This window comes from Macaca mulatta, chromosome 15, assembly GCF_049350105.2.
Source record: "Macaca mulatta isolate MMU2019108-1 chromosome 15, T2T-MMU8v2.0, whole genome shotgun sequence".
Classification (NCBI taxonomy): Eukaryota; Metazoa; Chordata; class Mammalia; order Primates; family Cercopithecidae; genus Macaca; species Macaca mulatta.
In genome coordinates this window covers 114,919,106-114,944,009 of record NC_133420.1, presented here as the reverse complement: position 1 = coordinate 114,944,009, position 24,904 = coordinate 114,919,106, and the positions used below count along the sequence as shown (strand labels likewise).

General features: G+C 38.9%; 1 protein-coding gene across 4 annotated transcripts; it reads right to left on the bottom strand.

Annotated features, from left to right (window-relative positions):
- Positions 1-706: 706 nt before the first annotated feature.
- Positions 707-24,868, bottom strand: RMI1 (RecQ mediated genome instability 1). 4 transcript variants are annotated; one of them, XM_077965441.1, is made up of 4 exons: positions 24,669-24,819; positions 17,530-17,563; positions 5,290-5,378; positions 707-3,810 (listed from the first exon to the last, which is right to left on the bottom strand). In XM_077965441.1, exon 4 carries the CDS (start codon positions 3,772-3,774, stop codon positions 1,897-1,899), a length of 1,878 nt encoding a protein of 625 aa, XP_077821567.1. In that variant the 5' UTR covers positions 3,775-3,810; positions 5,290-5,378; positions 17,530-17,563; positions 24,669-24,819; the 3' UTR covers positions 707-1,896.
- Positions 24,869-24,904: the final 36 nt, after the last annotated feature.

The following is a 24,904-nucleotide window of genomic DNA, read 5'->3' as shown; positions in this document are numbered from 1 at the left end:
CTACAAATAACTTGGTACCCCTAAAACTCAGGGGCAAAGAGTAATGTGGCAAGATAGGCTAAAAAAGAAGTCAGGGGCCAGATCACGAAAGGCCTTACATACTCAGTGAGGAGTTTGGACTTCACCCTGTAAGTAATGGGGTGGAAGGAGGTTGGTATTAAAGGTTAATGAAGAGAAAACAAGAAGAAATTTATTTTCGGAAGATCACTCTGGTAACATTATGGAGCATGGTTTGAGGGCAAAATAAGATAAAAGACCAATTAGTAAACCACTGCAATAATCCAGGCCAGAGAAGACTAGAAACAGAATCAACGCACCAAGAACCAATATAGTAGCATAGATTGATAAAAAGTACGATAGCCAGTCTTTAATGACAATATGAAAAGAAGTTCTAATCCCAATTTTCAAGCCCCATTCACAGAGATAAAGAGTCTAAGAGCACAGCATTTAATGAAAAGATAATGAAAGATAAGGCTATCCCATTCAGATCACTTATTAAAAAGCTATGCAAGTATATAGACAAGATTATTACTAGGGCACATACCAGCAATATCTGTGTCCTGGTGCTTTGAACCCTGATATAACAATGGAAATATTTTAAAAATCTTTCTCTTCTACTTCTATTATCATATTTTCATACATGTATTTATCTTACTTCCTGATATTTCCTGTTACATTATTTTCATTAAAATAAAACACCAATGTATTTTGTTATTTAAGGATTTGTTTAATGTTTTAAAACTCAAAGCACTTTAAATTATTTTAAGACAAAAGATTAATAAAAACGACATTACCTTTCAAATACAACTTTATAACAGCACAGTGGAAGAATGGTAAACAGCCCCTCTTAAAAAATAAAAAAAATCAGCACTTAAAACCAAAGGAAGGCTTATATGTACAGCTAATTCAGAAAGGGAACAATGACACCTAAAGACATAGATAAATGCCTTATTTTAATCCAATAAATGTCCTACCTACTGGATCTTGTTAATGATGTTTTCAATATGCCGTTTAAAATAAACTATCCTTGAAAATAAAGTTTTAAATCATTCAATATAATCTATGAAATAGCATCTAATTAACTAGATTACCTTAAATATACCAAATATTATAATCAGCAAAATAAAAACCAGTAAATCAATTTGCATCTGAAAGCTTGATGTTCTGATCTAACTGGATTTTATTTATTTTTTCCTAAGATTAACAATATAAACAAATCTTTTGGGTACTCAACATATTATGACAGCTCAGGCATGTTCTGGTTGGTATGGCCATAGACAACACATTAGAAGGAAAATTACCTCTTTATAATTATTAACTTTCAACAATATGACTCACCACTGAACACCAGTATTGATACTTCAGCATTCATCTTATGTGACAAGTGGAAAACAAATTTCTCAACAATAGTGGGTCACCATATTCCTCCATCTAACAGTTACTTTTTAAAAAATTAACCTTTGGAGGCCAAGACAGGAGGATTGAGAGGCCAGGAGTTTGAGACCAACCTGGGCAACAGAGCAAAACTCTGTCCCTACAAAATAATAATTATAATAAATTAGCTGGGCATGGTGGTATATGCCTAGAGTCCCAGCAACTCAAGAGGCTAAGGCAGGAGGATTGCTTGAGCTCAGGAGGTCAGTGCAATAACTATGATCATGCCACTGCACTCCAGCCTGGGCAACAAAGCAAGACCCTGTCTTTAAAAAAAAAAAAAAAGATTAACTTATGTTAAAAAGCTCCACATATAACAAACATGATTAAACACTTTAAAATTAAACTAAGTTATGTAATTTCATCTTTCCTTTTTACACAAAGTCTCACAAGTAAAATTGTGAACAAATTCTAAATATTTCCTTGTTGTTTTTAATTGTTCCTAATACTATTTTAGTTAACTTATTTATTTAACCGCTTCTTTAGATTCTCAAGGTGTTCCGTATTAACATTTTGTAATGCCAGTACCATTGCTTTAGACAAGGAAGGATTAAATGAAATAGTCATTATACAGCACAAATCTATTAGATCTCTCTGACATTTCTGCAAACCTTCCAGGAACTTTTGGTATTGAAGAGGATCCTTTTTTAACTGTTTCATTTCTGGTACAGAGAACCCTATCAGGCTAGTCAGTATTTCATCCACGAAGTCTACATCTAGATACGCAGTACCATCAGACACCTTTGCAGTTATACTCCAAATGCCACCGGAACTTGAGAGATTTCCAGTTAAGGTTACAATAAATGCTTTCACTTTCACTGTTGTAACTTCCTTTGGTTTGCTGGCCAGTAGAACAGACAAATAGATAAAGGGTGGAGAATACAAATCCATGGCAATAGAAAAATTAATGCTATTCTCTGGTAATCTTAAAGAACAAGTCTGTAAATGACGATCATTTTCATTAGAAATTTGTGAACTCCTTTTCTGTACATAATTGACCACCTCTCTATCTAATATTTTACTATTTAAGGAATGTCCATCTGAACTGCTGGTTTGTTTTATTTTATTATCTATCTCTAAGTTCTTATCTTTATTTGTAAAATCATGGGCTAAGGGTACATTACGATGAACTGAAAAAATACTCCTGTTTTGGTCTCTAACAGATGGACAATCAAATGATTTGTCTTCATTAGTCATTTGTTCAGATACATTTTTTTCACTCCAATTATTGTTTCCATTTTTGCAAGTCAAAGAAAAAGTATTCATAGTATTAGGATTATGTGAAAATCTCTCTGTACTTCGATCGGCATTTCTGTTAAAAGTCAATGGCTGCAATTCTTTAGTTTCCATCTGTTCTTTCTGGACAGTTTCTTCTAAAAGCAAGGCCTCCTCCAATGAAAAGTCATCTAATTCCCCATCCGTGAAATGCATAGATAGGTTTGATGGTTCCTCTTTTGGTCTTGGAGAAATAACAAATTCTGGCTCAAAACTTGACTGTCTTGTGGGAATGGTATTTGAGGAACTACCCATGGTGAAACACCTTTCTGAGGAAGTGTCATTATTTGCTGTAAGCTCATCATTTTCATCAAGACTTGCCAAGAGTTCTTCATCAGAAGGACCTAATGCAGGATCTAGAACATCTGTAACTCTGGGAATGTTTTCGTTAGAATTGTTTGGTATGACTGAAAGTACAGGATCAGGTTCCCCTATTAATCTTGCAAGTACTTTTTCTTGGGCATATTCTTCTAAAAGAGCATCTACTTCACCTCCTAATACTTTCACATTTTCTGGTTTCAATAAGAGAACACCAAGACGGAAAGATATATTTCCAAAAATCAAAATTTTTGTACCTGGAGGAAGATCACTATGAAGAATTGGAATAGGCTGATATTCCATTCCCTGTATTTGTACAATTCCATCAGTTAGCTGCAGCATCAACATTCGTGAAGGCTTTGCTTCCCAAGGTTTTGGGGTTACTTGTGTTTCAGCTGTAACTAGATCATTTGTTGTATTCTTTCCTCTCAACTTCTGTATCTGGCAATATGCAGGCTGACTTACATCAACCAAGGAATTGATCTGCAGAGCATAAAATCCATTTAGTTCTCCTTTTGGAATTTCTAAAATGCCATCAGGTAAAAGAGGATGCTCCAAATCCCTCAGATCAGTAAGGAGCCACTGCTCAAACACTTGTTTATTCATTTGGGCCTGACTCAAGTTAACATTATTATTTTCTTCTTGAATCCAGTTAATACAAGCTTCCAGCCACATCGGAGGTACTTTAACATGCCATGTAGCTAAAAGCCAGGTTTCAGCTCTTAATGCAATACTAGTCACATTCATTTCTTTTAAATAAAAGAAATAATATGCATCTATTACCTGAAAACAACAAACAAAAAAATTAGGTAATTCAGTATATTTGAATACAGCTTCTGTAATTCTCTAAAATGTACAGACAGGCACACCCTTTAGATTTTTCACTCTTCAGCATCTTAAAAATCTTTACTTTTTACGTGATCAAAATTCAAACACTACACATAATCAGATGGTATAATGAGAAAATCAAAAGGTTTGAGACAGTTATACCTAGGTTTGAAAGCTGGCTCTGTCAAGTTACAAGTTATGTGACCTAATATAAAATTCTGAACTTCTGTAACCAGTTTTTTCCTATATAAAATGGCAACACTACCATCTATCTTATAGGACTGTTAACAGGATCACACAAATTATATTTGTAAAGCATAATGTCAGACCTATGAAGGATACTCAGTAAACAGTAGTTACAGTAGCCTCCCTTATCTGTGGGGAATATGCTCCAATACCCCCAGTGGATGTCTGGAACTCTAAATATTACCAAATTTAATATACACTATTTTTTTAAATCTGATTTCCAACCAGCTACTAAGTGACTAAAGGGTGGGTAACATAAACAGCATAGATATGCTGGACAAAGGGATGATTGAAGTCCAGGGTATGAGTTCATCACACTATTTGGAACAGCACTAAATTTAAAACTTATAAATTACTTCTAGAATTTTCCACTAAATATTTTCAGACCTTGGTTGACTGCAGATAACTGAAACCATGGAAAGCAAAACCATGGAGAAAGGGAGACTAGTGTATAATATATTATAATTGATCTAATAATCAGATTGTAATCACTTAAAATTTAGTTAAGAAACAATGTTCACTAATGTTCTTCATGTATGTATAATAGTTCTAATTTAACTCTATTAAAACATACCACTGTGTTTGTCCATTTAGCACTTGAATATGTGGTCTAAAGATACAATTATTATTATTATTATTTTTTTTGAGACGGAGTCTCACTCAGTCGCCCAGGCTGGAGTGCAGTGGCACGATCTTGGCTCACTGCAAGCTCCGCCTCCCGGGATCACGCCATTCTCCTGCCTCAGCATCCCAAGTAGCTGGGACTACAGGGGCCCACCGCCACGCCCGGCTAATTTTTTGCATTTTTAGTAGAGACGGGGTTTCACCGTGTTAGCCAGGATGGTCTCGATCTCCCGACCTCGTGATCCACCCGCCTCGGCCTCCCAAAGTGCTGGGATTATAGGAGTGAGCCACCGCGCCCGGCCAAGATAGAATTATAACAAATAACAGTAGACCGAGCTGATAGACGTAAAGCATCTTATTTGTTGGGCTAAATATTTTCAAAAGTTGTGCCAGGCAAATATATTAATATTTAACTTCTGACTTTCTCAGTATGATAAAGCAGTAGCAAAACAATAAAGCCTAATCAATCATGTGTTCACAAAAGTATACTTTGTTCCTTTTACAGATGAAGATACTTATGAATAGAATATATTAAAGTTTTACTATGTCCATAAGAAAACTTACCACTTGGAACAGCAGCACAGGATTTGACCACAGAATTTGGAACTGGTTGTTAGTGGATTACTTGAAACCTCTACTGCTCAGAAATGGCCCTGGGAGATAAGACAAGAAGCAGTAAGAGTTGTAAGATGAAGTTGTATAAAAACTGGACTATTTTCTTAAGTGCAAGAGTTTGATGGTATGGTTCATGGGGATCAGAAACAAGTGACCATGAGACAGTTACACACTCTCTCTGTTTCCTTTTCTATATACTTACCTCATAGGCTTACTGTGAAAATTAAAGAAGATAGGAGGTATAATATTTGATGTTGAATACATCTCTGGTGCTAGACTTACAAACTCATAAACTCTGTGACTCTAAACAAGTTACTCAACTTCACGATATCCTACTTATCTTATTTGTAAAACAAGAATAACAGGATTTTCCTCACGGGCTTGTTATTAAGATTAGATTAATATGGAAAAAGCAGCACCTGGCACATAGCAAGAACTCAGTAAATGTATACTATTAGACTTATAGTACTTACTACAGCAACTGACAAAAAGCAGCCACTTAAAAACTATACTTATTTTATTTTATTTTATATTATTTTATTTCTTTGAGACAGAGTATTGCTCTGTCACCCAGAGTGGACTGCAGTGGCGCGATCTCGGTTCACTGCAACCTCTGCCTCCCAGGTTCAAGCGATTCTCCTGCCTCAGCATCCCCAGTAGCTGGGACTACAGGTGTGCGCCATCACACCTGGCTAATTTCTATATTTTTAGGAGAAACAGGGTTTCACCATGTTGGCCAGGCTGGTCTCAAACTCCTGACCTCAATTGATCTGGCCGCCTCAGCCTCCCAAAGTGCTGGGATTATAGGTGTGAGCCACCGTGCCCGGCCATTATTTTAGACTGAACAAGCAATTCCTACATTGGATAAGTCCTACACTGCTCTGAAATTAGTGGAATGAGATTTTTTTGTAGGTTCTCAAGAAAATAATATATACCTACCTGAGATTTTAGGGGTTTAAACCCTGAAAATGCTAATACAGCTCACCTTAAGCTACTGCTGTAACAAAACTATTTTACATTGCATCCCCAAAAACAGCCGAAAGAAATGTAGCACGTGCATGAGAAATGGAAGGAACTAAAACTTCAGTTTATTGCTGATTCTAATACTAGTGGTTGAACATCTTTTCATATTTCTCAGTGACATAGACTCCTTATCACTGCCTCCAAACAATTTCTCCTCTTTTGTTCTATACTTCTGTGCTAACACATAGTGAATGTATGTAAGTGCTTGTTACCATTAATATTTTTTAAATATCCCATAAAAGAAGACATAGAAGCACATAGTTCTCAGGAACCTATAAACAGTAGGTACATTATTAATTTAATTTAATGGATGATGAAAATTCAAAGGACATGGGGAAGGTCACAATTAGAGAACTGATTAATCTTTATATTAAAGAAAATGAGAGGATAAACATTTTTTAAACTATATGTAAAAAACAATGTAAAAATTCAAAAATAGGAAAAGTCTCTACCCATTGTGATGAAGATAAACTATGCAGGTCAAATCAGCAGGTCTCCTTAACAAAGAAACCAAATCTCCATGCCAGCCCTCTGATTTACCAAATGGAAATACTTCCTATCTTGGCTGGGCGTGGTAGCTCACGCCTGTAAACCCAGCACTCTGGGAGGCCAAGGTGGGAAGATCACTTGAGCCCAGGAGTTCAAGACCAGCCTGGGCAACAAAGCAAGATCCCATCTTTAATTTATTTATTTATTTATTTTTTTTAATTAGCTGAGCATGGTGGTGCATGCCTGTAGTCCCAGCTACTAGGGAGACTGAAGTGGGAGGATTGCTTGAGCCCAGAGGTTGAAGCTACAGTGAGCTATGACTGCGCCACTGCACTCCACCTGGGAGACAGAGCAAGATTCTGTCTCTCAAAAAAAAAAAAAAAATACTCCCTATCTTATTAAGAAAAGCAAAGTATAGGTGATATGGTTTGGGTCTGTGGCCCCACCCAAATCCCCAGTGTTGGAGGTAGGACCTGGTGGGAGGTGACTGAATTATGGGGGTGGATTTCCCCCTCCGTGCTGCTCTCGTGATAGTGAGTGCTCCTGAGATCCGGTTGTTCAAAAATGTGTGTGGCAAAGAGGAGGAGAAGAAGCCCCTGTGCCAGTTTTCCATATGACACCATCCTCCCAGTAGGTGCAGAGCCCTTCTCACTCCTCCCTGACCCTCCCTGTTACACAGCCCACCAGGGTCCAGGGAGGCATTTGTTCTTGCTTTAAGTCAGGAATAACAAATAACTTTTTTTTCCCCCCAATTAAGGGAAAAAAAGGGTCGAACACAGTAGCTCATGCCTGTAATCCCAGCACTTTGGGAGGCCAAGGCAGACGGATCACCTGAGGTTGGGAGTTCGAGACTAGCCTAACCAACATGGAGAAACCCTGTCTCTACTAAAAATACAAAATTAACCAGGTGTGGTGGCGCATGCCTATAATCTCAGCTACTCAGGAGGCTGAGGCAGGAGAATCGCCTGAACCTGTGAGGCAGAGGTTGTGGTGAGCTGAGATTGTGCCATTGCACTCCAGCCTGGACAACAAGAGCAAAATTTCATCTCAAAAAAAAAGGGAGGGGGTGGGAACCGCCCTCTACCTTTAAAACCATCCAGAGCCCTGCAAAAAAAAAAAAGGAGGGGAAAAAACCCACCCACCTCTATCTTTAAAACCACCCAGAGCCCTACAAAAAAAAAGGGGGGGAAAAAACCCACCCACCTCTATCTTTAAAACCACCCAGAGTCCTGCATCCCACCCCATGTCCTATGTTGTTGCTAATGACAATATGATGCTTACTCTGTTATTCAAAAACTATTTTTATGTAATTAATGTATGCTTTGTTTCTAAATGCCTGATTTAAAAAAAAAAAAAAAAGCGTGTGGCACCTTCTCCCTCTCTGCCCTCCCCTTGCTCTGGCCCGGTAAGATGCGCCTGCTCCCCCTTCACTTTTTCCATGATTTTAAGTTTCCTGAGGCCTCCCCAGCCTGGTTCCTATACAGCCTGCAGAACCATGAGCCAATTTAAATCTCTTCTCTTTATAAATTACCCAGTCTCGGGTATTTCTTTATAGCAGAACGAGAATGAACTAATATAATACGATATATAGTATGCTAACTTCTGTATACAAAGGAAAATAAGCACATTATTACTTATATAAACATAAAGTACCTCTAGAAGGATATACAAGAAACTAGATAAAACTTTAAATATTTAGCTACACTCAATAAGAGTGTAAGTAAGATCTTCGTGGTTGACAAATTTAGAGTGGTTAAGTGGGCACTAAAGCCATGCAGCCCCCAGGAAAAGGGCTTTTAACTAAAAACAGTGTAGCTAAAGCTGTGACGCTCCAGAAGTCCAGCATGCCATGCATGGAACAGAAGACCAGAAACAGACTCCTTGCTGGAACTGGGCCACAAAAAGTTCCACCCAACTGTGGCAGGAACAGAGCTACCCTGAGAATAGACACTGGGCCTGCGTAACACATATAACAAATGTAGTGTCGTCCAGAACTAGGCTATTCCCAAAGTAAAAACCCAAATTCCTAATGAAACAGCTGACCTAGAGCTATGTCAGCCAGAGGGACAGGTGGAGTACACTCCAAAGCCACACAAAAGGGGTAAAACACACACAGGAAAAAAAAATCCAACGTGAGCCCACAAACCAAAATTATAATATACTTTAGGAAAATTACTACCAATAAGCAGACACAGCAAATAGAATTTACACCTGAAGACAGTTTTTTAAATGAAGAATCTTAATTTTTTTAATCTCTTTGAGCATACTAAATATACTTAAGTGGGACTAACATCCTAAAAGAAGAATAGAAGATAATTAAATGATCACAGACATTTATAAAAAGAATCTATTGTAAATCTCGGAAATAGAAAATGGTCTTTAAAATTAAAATCAATAGATGGGATAAATATCTGGCTAACAACAAATGAAGAGATAACTTATGTATTAGAAATTACCTAGAACACAGTATAAAGAAAAGATTAAGATATTACACAGTGAGGAAAAAAGAACTAAGAAATAGGGAACATAGGTTCCAACAGTGAAATAATTGCAGTTTCAGAAGGAAAAAATAGAAGAGGTGAAGGAAATGTTTTTTTAAAAAATAATGGTTGAGGCCAGGCGTGGTGGCTCATGCCTGTAATCCCAGCATTTTGGGAGGCCAAGGCAGGTGAATCACAAGGTCAGGAGTTTAAGACCACCCTAGCCAACATGATGAAACCCTGTCTCTACTCAAAATACAAAAATTAGCTGGGCATGGTGGCATGCACCTGTAATCCCAGCTACTCAGGAGGCTGAGGTAGGAGAATGGCTTGAACCCGGGAGGCGAAGGTTGTGATGAGCCGAGATCTCGCCACTGCACTCCAGCCTGGGTGATAGAGTGAGACTTCATCTCAAAATAAATAAATAAATAATGGTTGAAATTTTTGCAAGATATTATTTTCTAGGTTGAAAAAACTCTCTACTGCTAATCAATAGTAAAATCTACACTTATACACAGTAATATGGCAAAATACAAAACATTAAGGATAAAGAAAAGTATCAAAAGACCTAACAAGCTGGATCTAAAATATAACAAAAATGTGGGAGCTAGACATGGTGGCTTATGCCTGTAATCACAACACTAGGGAGGCCTAGGTGGGCAGATCGCTTGAGCTCAGGAGTTCAAGACCAGCCTGGGCAACATGACAAAACCCCGTCTCCACAAAACATACAAAAATCAGCCAGGTGTGGTGTCACCTTCTGGTGGTCCCAGTCACTTGGGGGGCTGAGGTGGGAGGATCACTTGATCCCAGGAGGTATCGTGTCAAATAATCTTTGATAATGGTGCCAAGACTCCACAATGGAAAAACGATTCTCTCTTCAGCAAATGGTGTTGAGAAAACTGGACATGCCCATGCAAAAGATTAAAGATGGACTTTATCTCACATCATACACAAAAACTAACTCAAAATCGATTACAGGTACAAAGGTAGCACCTGAAACTATAAAACTCCTAGAAGAAAACATAAGGAAAAAGCTTCATGACATTGAAATGGGCTATGATTTCTTGGATATGACACCAAAAGTACAGGTAACAAAAGCAAAAATAGACAAATGGCACTGCATCAAACTGAAAAACTTGTGTGCACCAAACGACACAATCAACAGAGTAAAAAGACAATCTACGGAATGGGAGAAAATATTTGCAAACCACATATCAGATAAGGGGTTATTACCCAGAATAGGTAAAGAACTTCTCAACTTTAACAACAAAAAATAATCCAATTTGAAAATGGGCAAACAGCTTGAATAGACATTTCTCCAAAGATATACAATGAGCTGGTAACAGTGGCTCACACTTGTAATCCCAGCATTTTGGGGGGCAGAGGCAGGTGGATCACTTAAGCCCAAGAGTTCAAGACCAGCCTGGACAACATGGTGAAATCCCACCTCTACGAAAAAATACAAAAATTAGCTGGGCATGGTGGCGCACGCCTGTAGTCCCAGCTACTCATGAGGCTGAGGTGAGAGGACTGCTTGAGGTCAAGGCTGCAGTGAGCCATAAGCGTGCGACTGCACCCCAGTCTGGGCAACAAAGCAAGACCCTATCTTAAAAAAAAAAAAAAAAAAGATATACAATGGTCAACAAGCATATGAAAAGATGCTCAACATCACTAATCATAAAAGAAATAAAAATCAAAACCACAATGAGATCTCACCCTCATACCTGTTAGAATTGCCAGTATCAAAAAACAAGAAAATAACAAGTATTGGAGAGGATGTGGGAAAACTGAAACCCCTGTGCACTGTTAGTACGACTGTAAAATGGTGAAGCTACTATGGAAAACAGTATAGAGCTTCCTCAAAAAATTAAAACTAGAACTACCATATGATCCCACTTCTAGGTGTATATCCAAATGAACTGAAAACAGGATCTTGAAGAGATACCTGCACAATCCACGTTCATTGCAGCATTGCTAACATTAAGCATATAGACACAACCGAAATGTCCACTGATAGATGGATACAGAAAATACAACATATACATACCATGGAATGTTCAGTATTATAAAAGAAGTAAATCCTATCATATGCCACAGCATAAATTAACCTTGAGGACATTATGCTAAGTAAAATAAGCCAATCAGAAAAGGACAAATACTGCATGATTCCACTTATATGAGGTACCTAAAGTAATCAAGCACATAGAAACGGAAAGCAGAATGGTGATTATCAAGTGTTGTGGGGAGGGAGAAATGGGGAGCTGTCACTAAATGGGTAGTTTCAGTAATGCCAGGTGAAAAAGTTCTAGATAACTATTGAACAACAATATGCACATAATTAACAATGCCATAAAATGTACTTAAAATTGTTAAGAGGGTATTTTTTTTTCTTTTTTTTAGGCTACTCAAGTAAGGCAGTGGAAATGGAGAAGGAACAAAGAAATCTATAATTGGTTGTAAACATCACTGCAACCAGACCAGTGGGTAAATTTATTTGCTGTGCTTTTTACTACAATTTTAAAAAGAGAGAAAGAGAGAAAAAAGGAATAATAAAAGTACCCCTATTTGCCGATGACATGAATATTGATGAAGAAAATGCCAAAGAATCAACAAAAAAGCTCTATCACCTGAGTTAGCAAGATCCAGGATATAAGGCCAATATATAGCACAAAAGTCAATTTTACTTTTATATAGTTGATCTTCATTCACAGATTCCTAATTTGCCTACTCACTAAAATTTATCTGTAATCCCAAAATCAATATTTACTGCACTCTCATGGTCATTCATGAACATGTACAGAGCAGTGAAAAATTTGAGTCATCCAACATACACATTCCCAGCTGAGGTCAAAGTGATACTGTGTCTTTTTAGTTCAGGTCTCATACAATAAACAAGTCTCCTTTTAGTGCTCTACTTAGTGCCATGTTTTTGTGCTTTTTTTTGTTTTTTTTTTCCCAGTAATTTTGATGTTTAAAACGGTCCCCTGGCACAGTGCTCAAGTGCTACCTAGTGTACCTAAGCACAAGGAAGCTATGATCTGCCTTGTGGAGAAAATCTGTATTTTAGATAAGCTTATTCAGGCATGAGTTATAGCACTATTGGCTGTGTAAGTTCAATGTTAATGATTCAATAATACATATTAAATGAGGTGTCTTCAAACCTTCAAATAAGGTTACCAACTGTACAAGCAATGGACAAAACAGTACATTTTATAATAGCACCTAAAAGGCAAACACTATGCTGAAAACTATAAATTACAGATTAAAGAAATTAAAAACCTAAGCAAATGGAGAGATATGGATGTGTTCATGGATTGGAAGACTTCATCTGGTGAAGGTTTCAGTTCTCTCCAAATTGTTCTATAGATTCAATGCAATTCCATTCAAATCCCCAGCAATCTTTTTACAAAAATGACAAGCTGATTCTAAAATTTATATGGAAAGGCAAAGGAACTAGAATTGCCAAGACAATTTTGAAAAGAAAAACAAAGTTGGAGGATTCACACTATCTAACATTAAGACTTCATAGAAAGCTACAATAATCAACAGTGAGATGTTGACAAAAGGATTAACATACTGGAAAATAGGAAGAGAAGACAGTCTACAAATAGACACACATATATATGATCAATTGATTTTCCACAAAGTTGTAAAAGTAATTCAACAAAAACAGGATAGTCATTTGAACACATGGCACTGAAACAACTGGATATCCATATGCAAAAAACTATGAGCCTCAACCAACACCTCAAACTATGTATAAAAATTAATTCAAAATGGATCACACAGCTAAATGTAAAAACTAAAACTACAAAATATGTATAAGAGGTTTGCAGAAAAATCTTTGTGACCTTGGTTTCCTAAAAGTTTTCTTAGAAAAATGACACCAGGGTTGGACATGGTGGCTCACGCCTATAATCCTAGCACTTTGGGAGGCCAAGGTGGGAGCATCACTTGAGGACAGAAGTTCAAGACCAACATGGGCAACAGAGCAAGACCCCACTTCTACAAAAAAATTTTAAAACAAGCTGGGGTGTGGTGGCACACATTTGTAGCTCTAGTAACTTCGGAGGCTAAGATGGGAGGATTGCTTGAGCCCAGGAGGTTGAGGCTGTAGTCAGCCATGTTTGTGCTGCAGTACCCTACCCTGGACACAAAGTGAGAACCTGTCTCTAAAAAATATTAATTAAGGTCAGGCGCGGTGGCTCACGCCTGTAATGCCAGCACTTTGGGAGGCCGAGGCGGGTGGATCACGAGGTCAGGAGATGGAGACCATCCCGGCTAACACATGAAACCCTGTCTCTACTCTACTAAAAATACAAAAAAATTAGCCGGGCGTGGTGGCGGGCGCCTGTAGTCCCAGCTGCTGGGGAAGCTGAGGCAGGAGAATGGCGTGAACCCAGGAGGCGGAGCTTGCAGTGAGCTGAGACTGCGCCACTGCACTCCAGCCCGGGTGACAGAGTGAGACTCTGTCTCAAAAAAAAAATATATATATATATATATGTGTGTGTGTATATATATATATATATGTGTATATATATATGTGTGTATATATATATATGTGTATATATATGTGTATATATATATGTGTATATATATGTGTGTGTATATATATATGTGTATATATATATATACACACACACAAATTTTTTAAAAATGACATCAAAAGCATGATACATAAATGAAAAGAATTTAAAACATCTGCTCTATGAAAGACACTGTTAGGAATATAAAAAGACAAGACACACACACATGCATATCAGTCTAGAAGAAACATCTAATTGACAAAAGAAATATCTTGAATATCCAAATAATTTTTAAAATTCAGTAAGAAAACAGATATTGTCTGGGCACAGTGGCTCACGCCTACATTCTCAGCCCTTTGGGAGGCCGAGGCAGGTGGATCACCTGAGGCTGGGAGTTAGAGATCAGCCTCAGCAACATGCAGAAACCCCGTCTCTACTAAATATACAAAATTAGTTGGGTATGGTGGCGCATGCCTGTAGTCCTAGCTACTCTGGAGGCTGAGGCAACATAATTGCTTGAACCCAGGAGGCAGAGGTTGTGGTAAGCCGAGATCGTGCCATTGCACGCCAGCCTGGGCAACAAGAGCAAAACTCCGTCTCAAAAAAAAAAAAAAAAAGAAAGAAAGAAAACAAATATTGAAATGAACAAAATACTTTTTATTGATACATAATAATGTACATATATATGGAGTACATGTGATATTCCAATACATGCATACAGTGTGTAATGATCAAATCAGGGTAATTAGGATATCTACCACTTCAAACATTTCTTTCCTTCTGTTGAGAACATTCCAAACCTTCTCTTCTATTTTGAAAGAAATACTAAATTACTGTTAACTATAGCCACAATGCAGTGCTGTCAAACACTAGAACTTATTCCTTCTAATTGTATTTTTTTTTGTTTTAAGACAACGTCTAGCTCTGTCGCCCAGGCTGGAGTGCAGTGGCACTCTCTCGGCTCACTACAACCTCTGCCTCCTGAGTTCAAGTGATTCTCCTGCCTCAGCCTCCCAAGTAGCTGGGACTACAGTCACGTACCACCACGCCTGGCTAATTTTTGTATTTTTAGTAGAGACGGGGTTTCACTACATTAGACAGGCTGGTCTCGAACTCTTGACCCCATGATCTGTCAGCTTCGGCCTCCCAAAATGCTGGGATTACAGGCATAAGCCACTGGGCCCGGCCTCTAACTGTATTTTTATACCCATTAACCAATCTGTCTTCATACCTTTTGCCCCCACTATCCTTCCCAGCCTCTGGTAACCATTGTTCTACTCTCTACCTTCTTGAGATCAACTTTTTTTAGATCCCACATGAGTGAGAACATACAATATGTGTCTGTGCTTGGCTTATTTCACTGAACATAATGTTCTCCAGTTACATCCATGTTGCTGCAAATGATAGGATCATTCTTTTTTATGGCTGAATAATATTCCATTGTATATATAACCACATTTTCTTTATCCATTCATCTGCTGATGGATTCAGGCTTTTCCATATCACGGAAACTGTAAATAGTACTGTAATAAACACTGGAATGCAGATATCTCTTCAATACATTCATTTCCTTTTAGTTTATACCTTACAGTGAAATTGCTGGATCATATGGCAGATCTATTTTTATTCTTTTGAGGAACCTCCATACTGTTTTTTACAGAGGCTACATTAATTTATATTCCCAATTAAACTGTCCTACCATTCCCCTTTCTCTCTATCCTCACAAGCATCTTTTTTTTTTTTTTTTTTTTTTGTCTTTTTGATGGCAATTTTAACTGGGGTGAGATGAAATCTCATTGTGGTTTTGATTTGCATTTCCCTGATTCACGATGTTGAATATTTTTTTCATGTACCTGTTGGCCACCTGCACATCTTCTTTTGTGAAATTCCTATTCAGACCATTTGCCCATTTTAAAAATCAGATTATTTGGCTCTTTGCTATTGTTTCAGCTCCTTATATATTCTTGTTATTAATTCCTTGTCAGATGGATATTTTGTGAATATTTTCTCTGATTCAATAGGTTGTCTCTTTGTTGGTTATTTCCTTTGCTGTACAGAAGCTTTTTAGTTTAATATAATTCCATCTGTCTATTTTTGCTTTTATTGCCTGTGCTTTTTTTTTTTTTTAAGAGATGGAGTCTCACTCTATCACCGAGGCTGGAGTGCAATGGCTCAATCTCGGCTCATTGCAAACTCCGCCTCCTGGGTTCACGCCATTCTCCTGCCTCAGCCTCCCAAGTAGCTGGGACTACAGGCGCCCGCCACCATGCCCAGCTAATTTTTTTTTTTTTTTTTTTTTTTGAGACGGAGTCTCGCTGTGTCGCCCAGGCTAGAGTACAGTGGCCGGATCTCAGCTCACCGCAAGCCCCACCTCCCGGGTTTACGCCATTCTCCTGACTCAGCCTCCCGAGTAGCTGGGACTACAGGCGCCCGCCACCTCGCCCGGCTAGTTTTTTGTATTTTTTAGTAGAGACGGGGTTTCACCATGTTAGCCAGGATGGTCTCGATCTCCTGACCTCGTGATCCGCCCGTCTCGGCCTCCCAAAGTGCTGGGATTACAGGCTTGAGCCACCGCGCCCGGCCAATTTTTGTATTTTTAGTAGAGACGGGGTTTCACTGTGTTAGCCAGGATGGTCTCGATCTCCTGACCTCGTGATCTGCCTGCCTCAGTCTCCCAAAGTGCCAGGATTACAGGCGTGAGTCACCGCACCTGACTGCCTGTGCTTTTAAGTTTTTACCCCAAAAAAACTTTGCCCAGAACAGTGTCCTGAAGCATTTCCACAATGTTTTTGCCTAGTAGTTTCATGGTTTCAGGTCTTACATTTAAGTATTTAATCCATAAAATGAGAAAGAGATTTGAAAGGATACTTCAGTCCAGGCATAGTGGCTCACACCCATAAGCCTGGCACTTTGGGAGACCAAGGCAGGAGGATTACTTGAGCCCAGGAATTAAAGACCAGCCTGGAAAACATATTGAGATCTTGTCGCTACAAAAATATAAACAAAATTAGGTGGGCATGGTGGCATGTGCCTGTGGTCTCAACTACTCAGGAGGTTGAGATGGAGGATCACTTGAGTCTGGGAGGTCAAGGCTGCAGTAAGCCAAGGTCACACCACTGCATTCAGCCTGGGTAACAGAGCAAGACCGTGTCTCAACAAAAAAACAAACAGAAGGCAAAAAGAAAAATGATATGGATACTTCACCAAAGAAAATACGCAGATGGAAAATAAACACAGGAAAACATGTTCAATATTATTAGACATTAGGGAAATGCAAAATTAAAATCAAAGGTGATATCACTACACACGTAAAATAAAAAATAACTGACAATACCAAGTACTAGAATTCTCATTGCTAGTGAGAATGCAAAATGGCACAGCCACTGTGGAAAAGAGCTTGGCAGGTTTCTACAAAGGAGAACAGTTGGGCCAGGTGCAGTGGCTCATGCCTGTAATCCCAGCACTTTGAGAGGCTGAGAAGGGCAAACTGCTTGAGCCGGGGAGTTCGATACCTGCCTGAGCAACACAGCAAAACCCTGTCTCTAACAAAAATGAGAAAATTAGCCAGACATTGTGGTGCATGCCTGTAGTCCCAGCTACTCAGAAGCCTAAGGGAGGAGGACCACCTAAGTCCAGGAGGACAAGGCTGCAGTGAGCTGTGATCATACCTCTGTTCTCCAGCCTGGGCGATAGAGCAAGACCCTGTAGCAAAACAAAACAAAACAAAAGGAAAACATTTTCTTAGAAATCAAAACATACACTTACCATACAACCCAGCAATGCACAAGGTATTTACTCAAGAGAGTAAATAATTTTGACATCCATTAAAATCCTGTATGTGGCCAGGTGTGGTGGCACACACCCGTAATCCCAACACTTGGGGAAACTAAGGTGGGAGGGTCACTTGAGGCCAGGAGTTTAAAATCAGCCTGGACAATATGGCGAGACTCTATCTCTCACAAAAAATTAAAAAACTGAATGTGGTGGCGCATGCCTGTAGTCCTAGCTCCCCGGGAGGCAGAGGTAGGAGGATCACTTGAGCCCAGGAGGTTGAGGCTGCAGTGAGCCATGTTTGCACTACTGCACTCCAGCCTGAGTGACAGACTGAGACTCTGTCTCAAAAAAAACCCACCCACATGTCCTTAATTTGGTCAATGGATAAACTGTGATAATATCCATACAATGGAATACTATTTAATAATAAAAATAAACTATGGACACAAGGAATGATATGCATGAATGTCAAATTCAGTATGATAAGTGAAGGAATAATTCCATTTATATGACATTCAGGAAAAACGCAACACTATACAAACAGAAAACAGTTCAGTGGTTGCCAAACGCTGGAACTGTGGAAAGAGGTTGACAACAAGGGGCAAAAGAAAATTTTGGAGGTGATGGAACTGTTCTATAACATGACAATAGTGGTGGTGGTTGGTGGTTACATGACTGTATCTGTTTATCAAAACTCAGAACTATACACCAAAAAATATGAATTTTACTGAAGGTAAATTATACTCCAATTAAAAAACTTAAGGTAAACACCAAAAGAATAGAAATGTAACAACTTTCAAACTAGCTGAGGAAAACACAGAATAAAGAAAACAATCTAACAGAAGACATAAAAGGAGCAGAAAAATGATAAAAATAAAAACAATAAGAAGGCAGGCCGGGCACGGTGGCTCAAGCCTGTAATCCCAGCACTTTGGGAGGCCGAGGTGGGTGGATCACCTGAGGTCAGGAGTGTGAGTCAACATGGTGAAACCCCATCTCTACTAAAAATACAAAAATTAGCTGGGTGTGGTGGTGCATGCTTGTAATCCCAGCTACTCAGGAGGCTGAGGCGGAAAATCGCTTGAATCCAGAAGGCAGAGGTTGCAGTGAGCCAAGATCGCACCACTGCACTACAGCCTGGGTGACAGAGTGAGACTCCATCTCAAACAAACAAACAAACAAATAAATAAAATCATGGCTCTTAGTTGCACCAATTCAATAAGGTGCCTATTTCCTCCAGTAAAATTTAAGTAACACAGTGCTGGCAAATGGACCTAGTATAATTTTCAAAGGTGTTGTAAAAATGTGATGACAGACATTAGATTAGGTAAACTGAAATGAGGACAAAGTGTACTTTCAGTTGACTTTGAAACTTCAAAAGAAATGAATCAGTAAGAAAAGAAGAAAGACTGATTGGTTATGAACTGAAAAGGTCAAGGTTGAACAGAAAATGAACAAGAATGAATTTCAGAGATAGTAATCCTCTATTTCCCACCAGGTACAGATGTATAAACAGAGAATTGAAGACTTCGCTGAAAATAAATTAAAACCTATTTTGTAAGACTTTAAAATTTTTTTAAAGATATCAATGAAAAATGTACTTCTACATCTACAATGTTATCTAAACCTCAAAACAGTAATTTTTTGATAGAGTATTATCTATTTGACAATGATGAAACTGAGACATGAAGATTAAGGCATAAATATCATACCCAACAGCAGACCCAGAACTAAAACATAAATTTTCTGCTAATCTCCATTCCTACTTTTCTGTCAACTTAAGTGGAAAGAGGAAGTAAAATCAGTCCCTCAATTCAAAACCCACTTATGTATAAAATCCACATATAAACGGCCTTTCTATAAGAGTGGTTTGCTGCTACAATAACGAACAAACTTCTCAGGTCTCACGTAAATAACAAGTTCATCTAATGCATTCTAAATTGTTTCATTTACAAAATCAAATAAAGAAAAACTTAAAAATATCACCTACACCTACTATATTTATCTTTGTGATAGCTTCAACATAGCGCTGCAGTTAAGTACTGCTTTTCCTTTTGCTATAACTCTACTAACATAGCACGTAATTTTTACATTTTTTGAATATTACAAACTGATATTCTAAGGCTTATGTATCAGTTTATTTTTTAATTCATTTTTTTTTTAATTTCAAACTTGCTCTTCCTTGTATGTGCTATTTTTTGTTTGTTTGTTTCTGAGACAGAGTCTCGCTCTGTCGCCCAGGCTGGAGTGCAGTGGCACAATCTCGGCTCACGGCACACTCCGCCTCCCCGGTTTCCGCCATTCTTCTGCTGCCTCAGCCTCCCGAGTAGCTGGGACTACAAGCGCCCGCCACCACGCCCAGCTAATTTTTTGGTATTTTTAGTAGAGATGGGGTTTCACCGTGTTAGCCAGATGGTCTCGATCTCCTGACCTCGTGATCTGCCCACCTTGGCCTCCCAAAGTGCTGGGATTACAGGCGTGAGCCACCGCGCCCGGTTGTATGTGCTATTGAACACCGCAAGTGGCAAAACTCCTTTCAGCCAGAAGTTGGGACGAATTCTGAAAAACACTGCTCAGAAAACCCCAACAACTAAAGTATTCCATTAAATATGTGTCAGTGCTAATTCATAACTCTAAGTACTACCCTCAACTTCTGAAGCCAACATACTATAAATTTACAGTAACGTTATCATAACTAGGCAAAGAAAAAAAATTCCAGTGACTGAACACCCAAAAGATAACCAAGACACCTGTAAAACACAAGCAAATGTGATGAGATACTTAACACTGTACAAGCATTCCAACACAACTATTCTCAAATATTTTATCAAAAAGTCAAGAACTTGAGGAAAAAAAAATAACTGCTAAAGTACATCTGTTACACAGATTTCTTCACCTAACAGTAAAGTAGAAAGTAGGATTGATCTAGGATACTCATACAATTCCTACAACTGCATGTCTTAATTATAATAAAAAGATGATGTATAATAGGTTATTTTTCCTACAGAAAAGCTTATTAAAATGTTTAATCAAATGGAAAAATATTAAATAAGATCTATATTATAAAGTTTAGACTGGATATTAATAATTGAGACCTTTAATAATTTGGTAAATTATATTAATGGCATCTAGTCCTTCAGAAAATTCCTAAGGTTTTCATTCTTCCTTTGCTTAGGAAATTGGGTAACCATAGTCACAAGCAGGCAGAAGCAGCTCAGAGGTGGAGATTAGCAAGGGCAGCACAAATTCCCGTGTGCTAATGTACAAAGAACAGCTCCTGATCCTAAAGAACTCCACTGTCCAAGAAAATAATAAATTTGGAAAAAATGTCTTTTACATTATACATTAAGATATGTTCGGGCCAGGCGTGGTGGCTCATGCCTGTAATCCCAGCATTTTGGGAGGATCACCTGAGGTCAGGAGTTCAAGACCAGCCTGACCAACATGGAGAAGCCCCGTCTCTACTAAAAACACAAAAAAATTAGCCGAGCCTGGTGGCGCATGCCTGTGATCCCAGCTCCTGGGGAGGCTGAGACAGAAGAATCGTCTGAACCCAGGAGGCAGAGGGTGCAGTGAGCCTAGATTGTGCCATTGCACTCCAGTCTGGGCGACAATAACGAAACTTTGTTTCAGAAATAAATAAATAAATAAATAATAAAAAAGATATGTTCAAAGCTGGTAATCCCAGCAGTATGGGAGGCGAAGGCGGATGGATCACCTGAGGTCAGGAGTTCCAGACCAGCCTGACCAACATGGGGAAACCTCGTCTCTACTAAAAATACAAAAAAATTAGCCGAGCGTGGTGGTGCATGCCTGTAATTCCAGCTACTAGGGAGGCTGAGGCAGGAGAATTGTTTGAACCCAGGAGGCAGAGGTTGCAGTGAGCGAAGATTGCACCACTGCACTCCAGCCTAGGCAACAAGAGTGAAACTCCGGTCTCAGGAAAAAAAAAAAAGTATGTTCATACCATATTATCCACTTCTTTTACTTTCCAGAATAAAGGACACAATCATAAAAAAGGACCAAAAAGAAAAAAGCCATATATATTAAGGAGACACTATCCCAAGTACTGTGATTTGAGCTTTACAAATTAATTGAATATATTATCACATACATTCCAAAACCATGCACAACTTTTATGCATCAATAAGTAACAAAATAAAGACAAAGATTTATGTGGCAGAGTGTTTACCAGTGAGTTTTTATAGTTTGAAAAAAACAAACAAAATGTTCAAAATGGGAAAAAAGTTAAATATATTTCACCGCCACCATGAAATCAAAAGCTATGAAATCTTTAAAGAAGCCATTTTTAGGAATAATTTAATGACATAGAAATACATTTATTTACTTTTTTTGAGGAAAAGAACACATATAAAATTACATATAGCTTAATCCCCATTAATTTTATAATCAGGAAAAAAACATTTTTAAGAAAGATGATTAGCATTGTGTGAATGACAAACTTGGCTGACCACACTAATCTACATTCTAGATCTGGACTGCCAGGAACTAAACAAAAGAGAATAAAGTGGGAAAATTTTATCACCTACCACGAAGGTCTAGGTGATTTCTAGATTAATTGATTTCTAGATTAATTTTCAGTCAGCCTCATATATTCCAATTTTTTTTTTTAATAAAAAGTGAGGCAGGAGTGTCATCCTTTTAGACATTACGTGTGCCATTCCGACAGCAGCTGAGACTTAACAGCACTAACGAATATTTAAATCTACTCCACATTTCCATTATCTTCATCTAAACAATAAAGGTAAGTCTACATTTTAATTCATTGAGGATGAGTTCAAGGTAATCCTGGAATTTTTGAGAAGATACTCCAAAAATTAGGGAGGAAAAATTTATACTGTGTATGACGGAAATTAAAAGAAATAATCAGAGGAGATTTTTGTGGATCCTCCATAACCTAAGGTAAGGAAAAGACAGAAAAGAGAATCTGGAACCCAATTTTGCTATGTGACCTTGGATATGTTTCTTAGCTTCTTAGTATTAGTTCGTTCATCCATAAAACAAAGATAACTAACAACTTAAAGAACTCTAAAAAGTATTAAACTGCCAGCACAATGTTTAGCACACAGTGGGGAACTCAAGAAACAGTAGTTATAAATACTATTTTAAACAATAATCCAGCTGGATAGTGTACAATCTCAATTGTATCAGCCCATCTGAAGTAAATCTCACATCTAAGTAACATTGGGTCTAAATCACTGAGTCCAAAATGATCACTACACTATTACACCATAGAACCAATTACACAAAACTGGAGTCAATGAATTTATTGGTAAGTTCTTGAATGAACACAGGTATAAAATTAGTGGGTTGAAAAGTCTTAATTTCAAACAGAGAATAAAAGGATGGAGAAAAAACAGACTTTCCTGTTATTTAAATAGCAAACCTAAATATTAAAAGAAGTAAAGAGGAAATCAAATGGGGGAAAAACAGCAACCATCCCACAATGGCATCTAGAGAGGATGAATAATTTACACCAGTCAGGGTCCGGTCTGGCAATGAAATTGGGAGGAAGAAGTTCTTATATAGGGCTGCTTAACTTGTGATTCCCACTCATCACTGCTTATCAAGAAAATGATGACCGCAACATACATACTAACTTTAAAGAAAGTACAGCATCATTATTACCGTACCGCTCTTTGTGCATATTAGTGTCAATGACATGTCTCAAGTTTTCAATGACAAAATTAAATGTTGCAAATCCTAACTGGCGGATTAAATCTCTATGATCCAAGTATTCCCAGCCCCTACATAATCTCATCAAAGCTGAATATTTAATAAAATTCTGAACTTTGTGTTTTAGAGCTGAAATGTGAGTTAAGTTTTACCTACCCAACAAGACTATACACTCTTCATGGTGGGGACCATTTTAAAAACTATATTACCACTTAAAGAGAACTTTTATAAACTCCACAATCCCGGACATTATGTTCTAACAGTATGTGTTAACGTATCCTCCCAGAATGTAAATACCGGTGTTCATCATGAAATCCTCAGTGTACCTTAACAAGTTTTCCTCTAATCAGGCAAGTAAAAGATGCTGGGTGGATGCAATCATGGCCATTAAAAAGAATGCTGGTATATATATTTTGCAAATTACCCAAGAAGGAAACATAACAGGAATGAATCAGCACAAATTCATCACCACTAAAATATATATGAATGTATTCGGTCAATGGTGGATTTCGCTTCATGTGCAGATTATAACATCTTTATGCTTCAAAATGAGTTTGGGATTGTGGGCGGAGGCCGGAAGGTTGACGAGTAAGGATGTGGAAAGCGGGTACTACCAGGGCTGGAGATTTCCCAGGGTTGTCACCGATTGAAAGTGACCTTATGTGCCTTAACAAAGTAAGTCATGAAGGCTTGGCACAGGAGCCTTAGAAGTAAGGAACCGAATACAATGCAACTGTGAACTGAACCCGCTAGAACAGGAGCACGTTTGCGGGAGAGGGTTTTGGGGTTTTTGTCTGTTTTCATCACTGCCACAACAAGGCAGGCGCTTTGAATGGAACGTGGAGGTCTACAACGTATTTAGCGATATGCATTCATCTTAGGAGACGAGTGCAATATTTATTGCCTAAAAATTTTATCGGAATAAACTACAGCGACGACACTACAAAATACTTCCACCATCTCAGGCGCCATTACCCAAGAGGAAAGTCTCATCAGAACGGAGAGCCCTGTGAAACCGCCTGTGCTCTTCTCGGCGAGAAGTTCTCCAGGACTCCCAGGCTCGCCCCGCGTTTCCCCGGCTCCCGCCCCAGCGCAAAGCGGGCCGAGAACCGCCAGCTGCGCCTCCGGGCCCAGCCTTGGCTGACTGAGGCCCCGGACCGTTACAAACAGCGGGTTTCCGAAGCGTGGGCCGAGAACAGCGAACGCAGGCGGCCCGCACTTACCGCCGCGCAGCTAGTCCCGCAGCCCACAGCCCACAGCCCGTGGCGGGCTAAGGGGCTTCGGGCGCAAGTGTGGGCTGCGGAAACAGGGGCATAAGTCTGGGCCAAGCACCGACCTGGGCGTCCCGCATTTCCCTCGCGCAACAGCGGTCCCTGGGCCGCGCAACTGTAAGAACAGGAACCGCCGCAGCACTCTCCCAGATCCCTTTTTGCCTCTTCCCGCCCGATTTGTCGCGCGCTCGCGCCCCTCCTCCAACCCCAAAGGACTCCTTCAGGCCTGGAAAACGCCCCTTCCCCGGCCCCTCCCTGTGCGCGTGAACTAGGCAGTTGTTAGATCTCGCGAGAGGTTCGC

Bases quoted from the DNA above. Each gene is read 5' to 3' on its own strand.
- RMI1 (XM_015117994.3), bottom strand. From the start codon at position 3,774: ATGAATGTGACTAGTATTGCATTAAGAGCTGAAACCTGGCTTTTAGCT.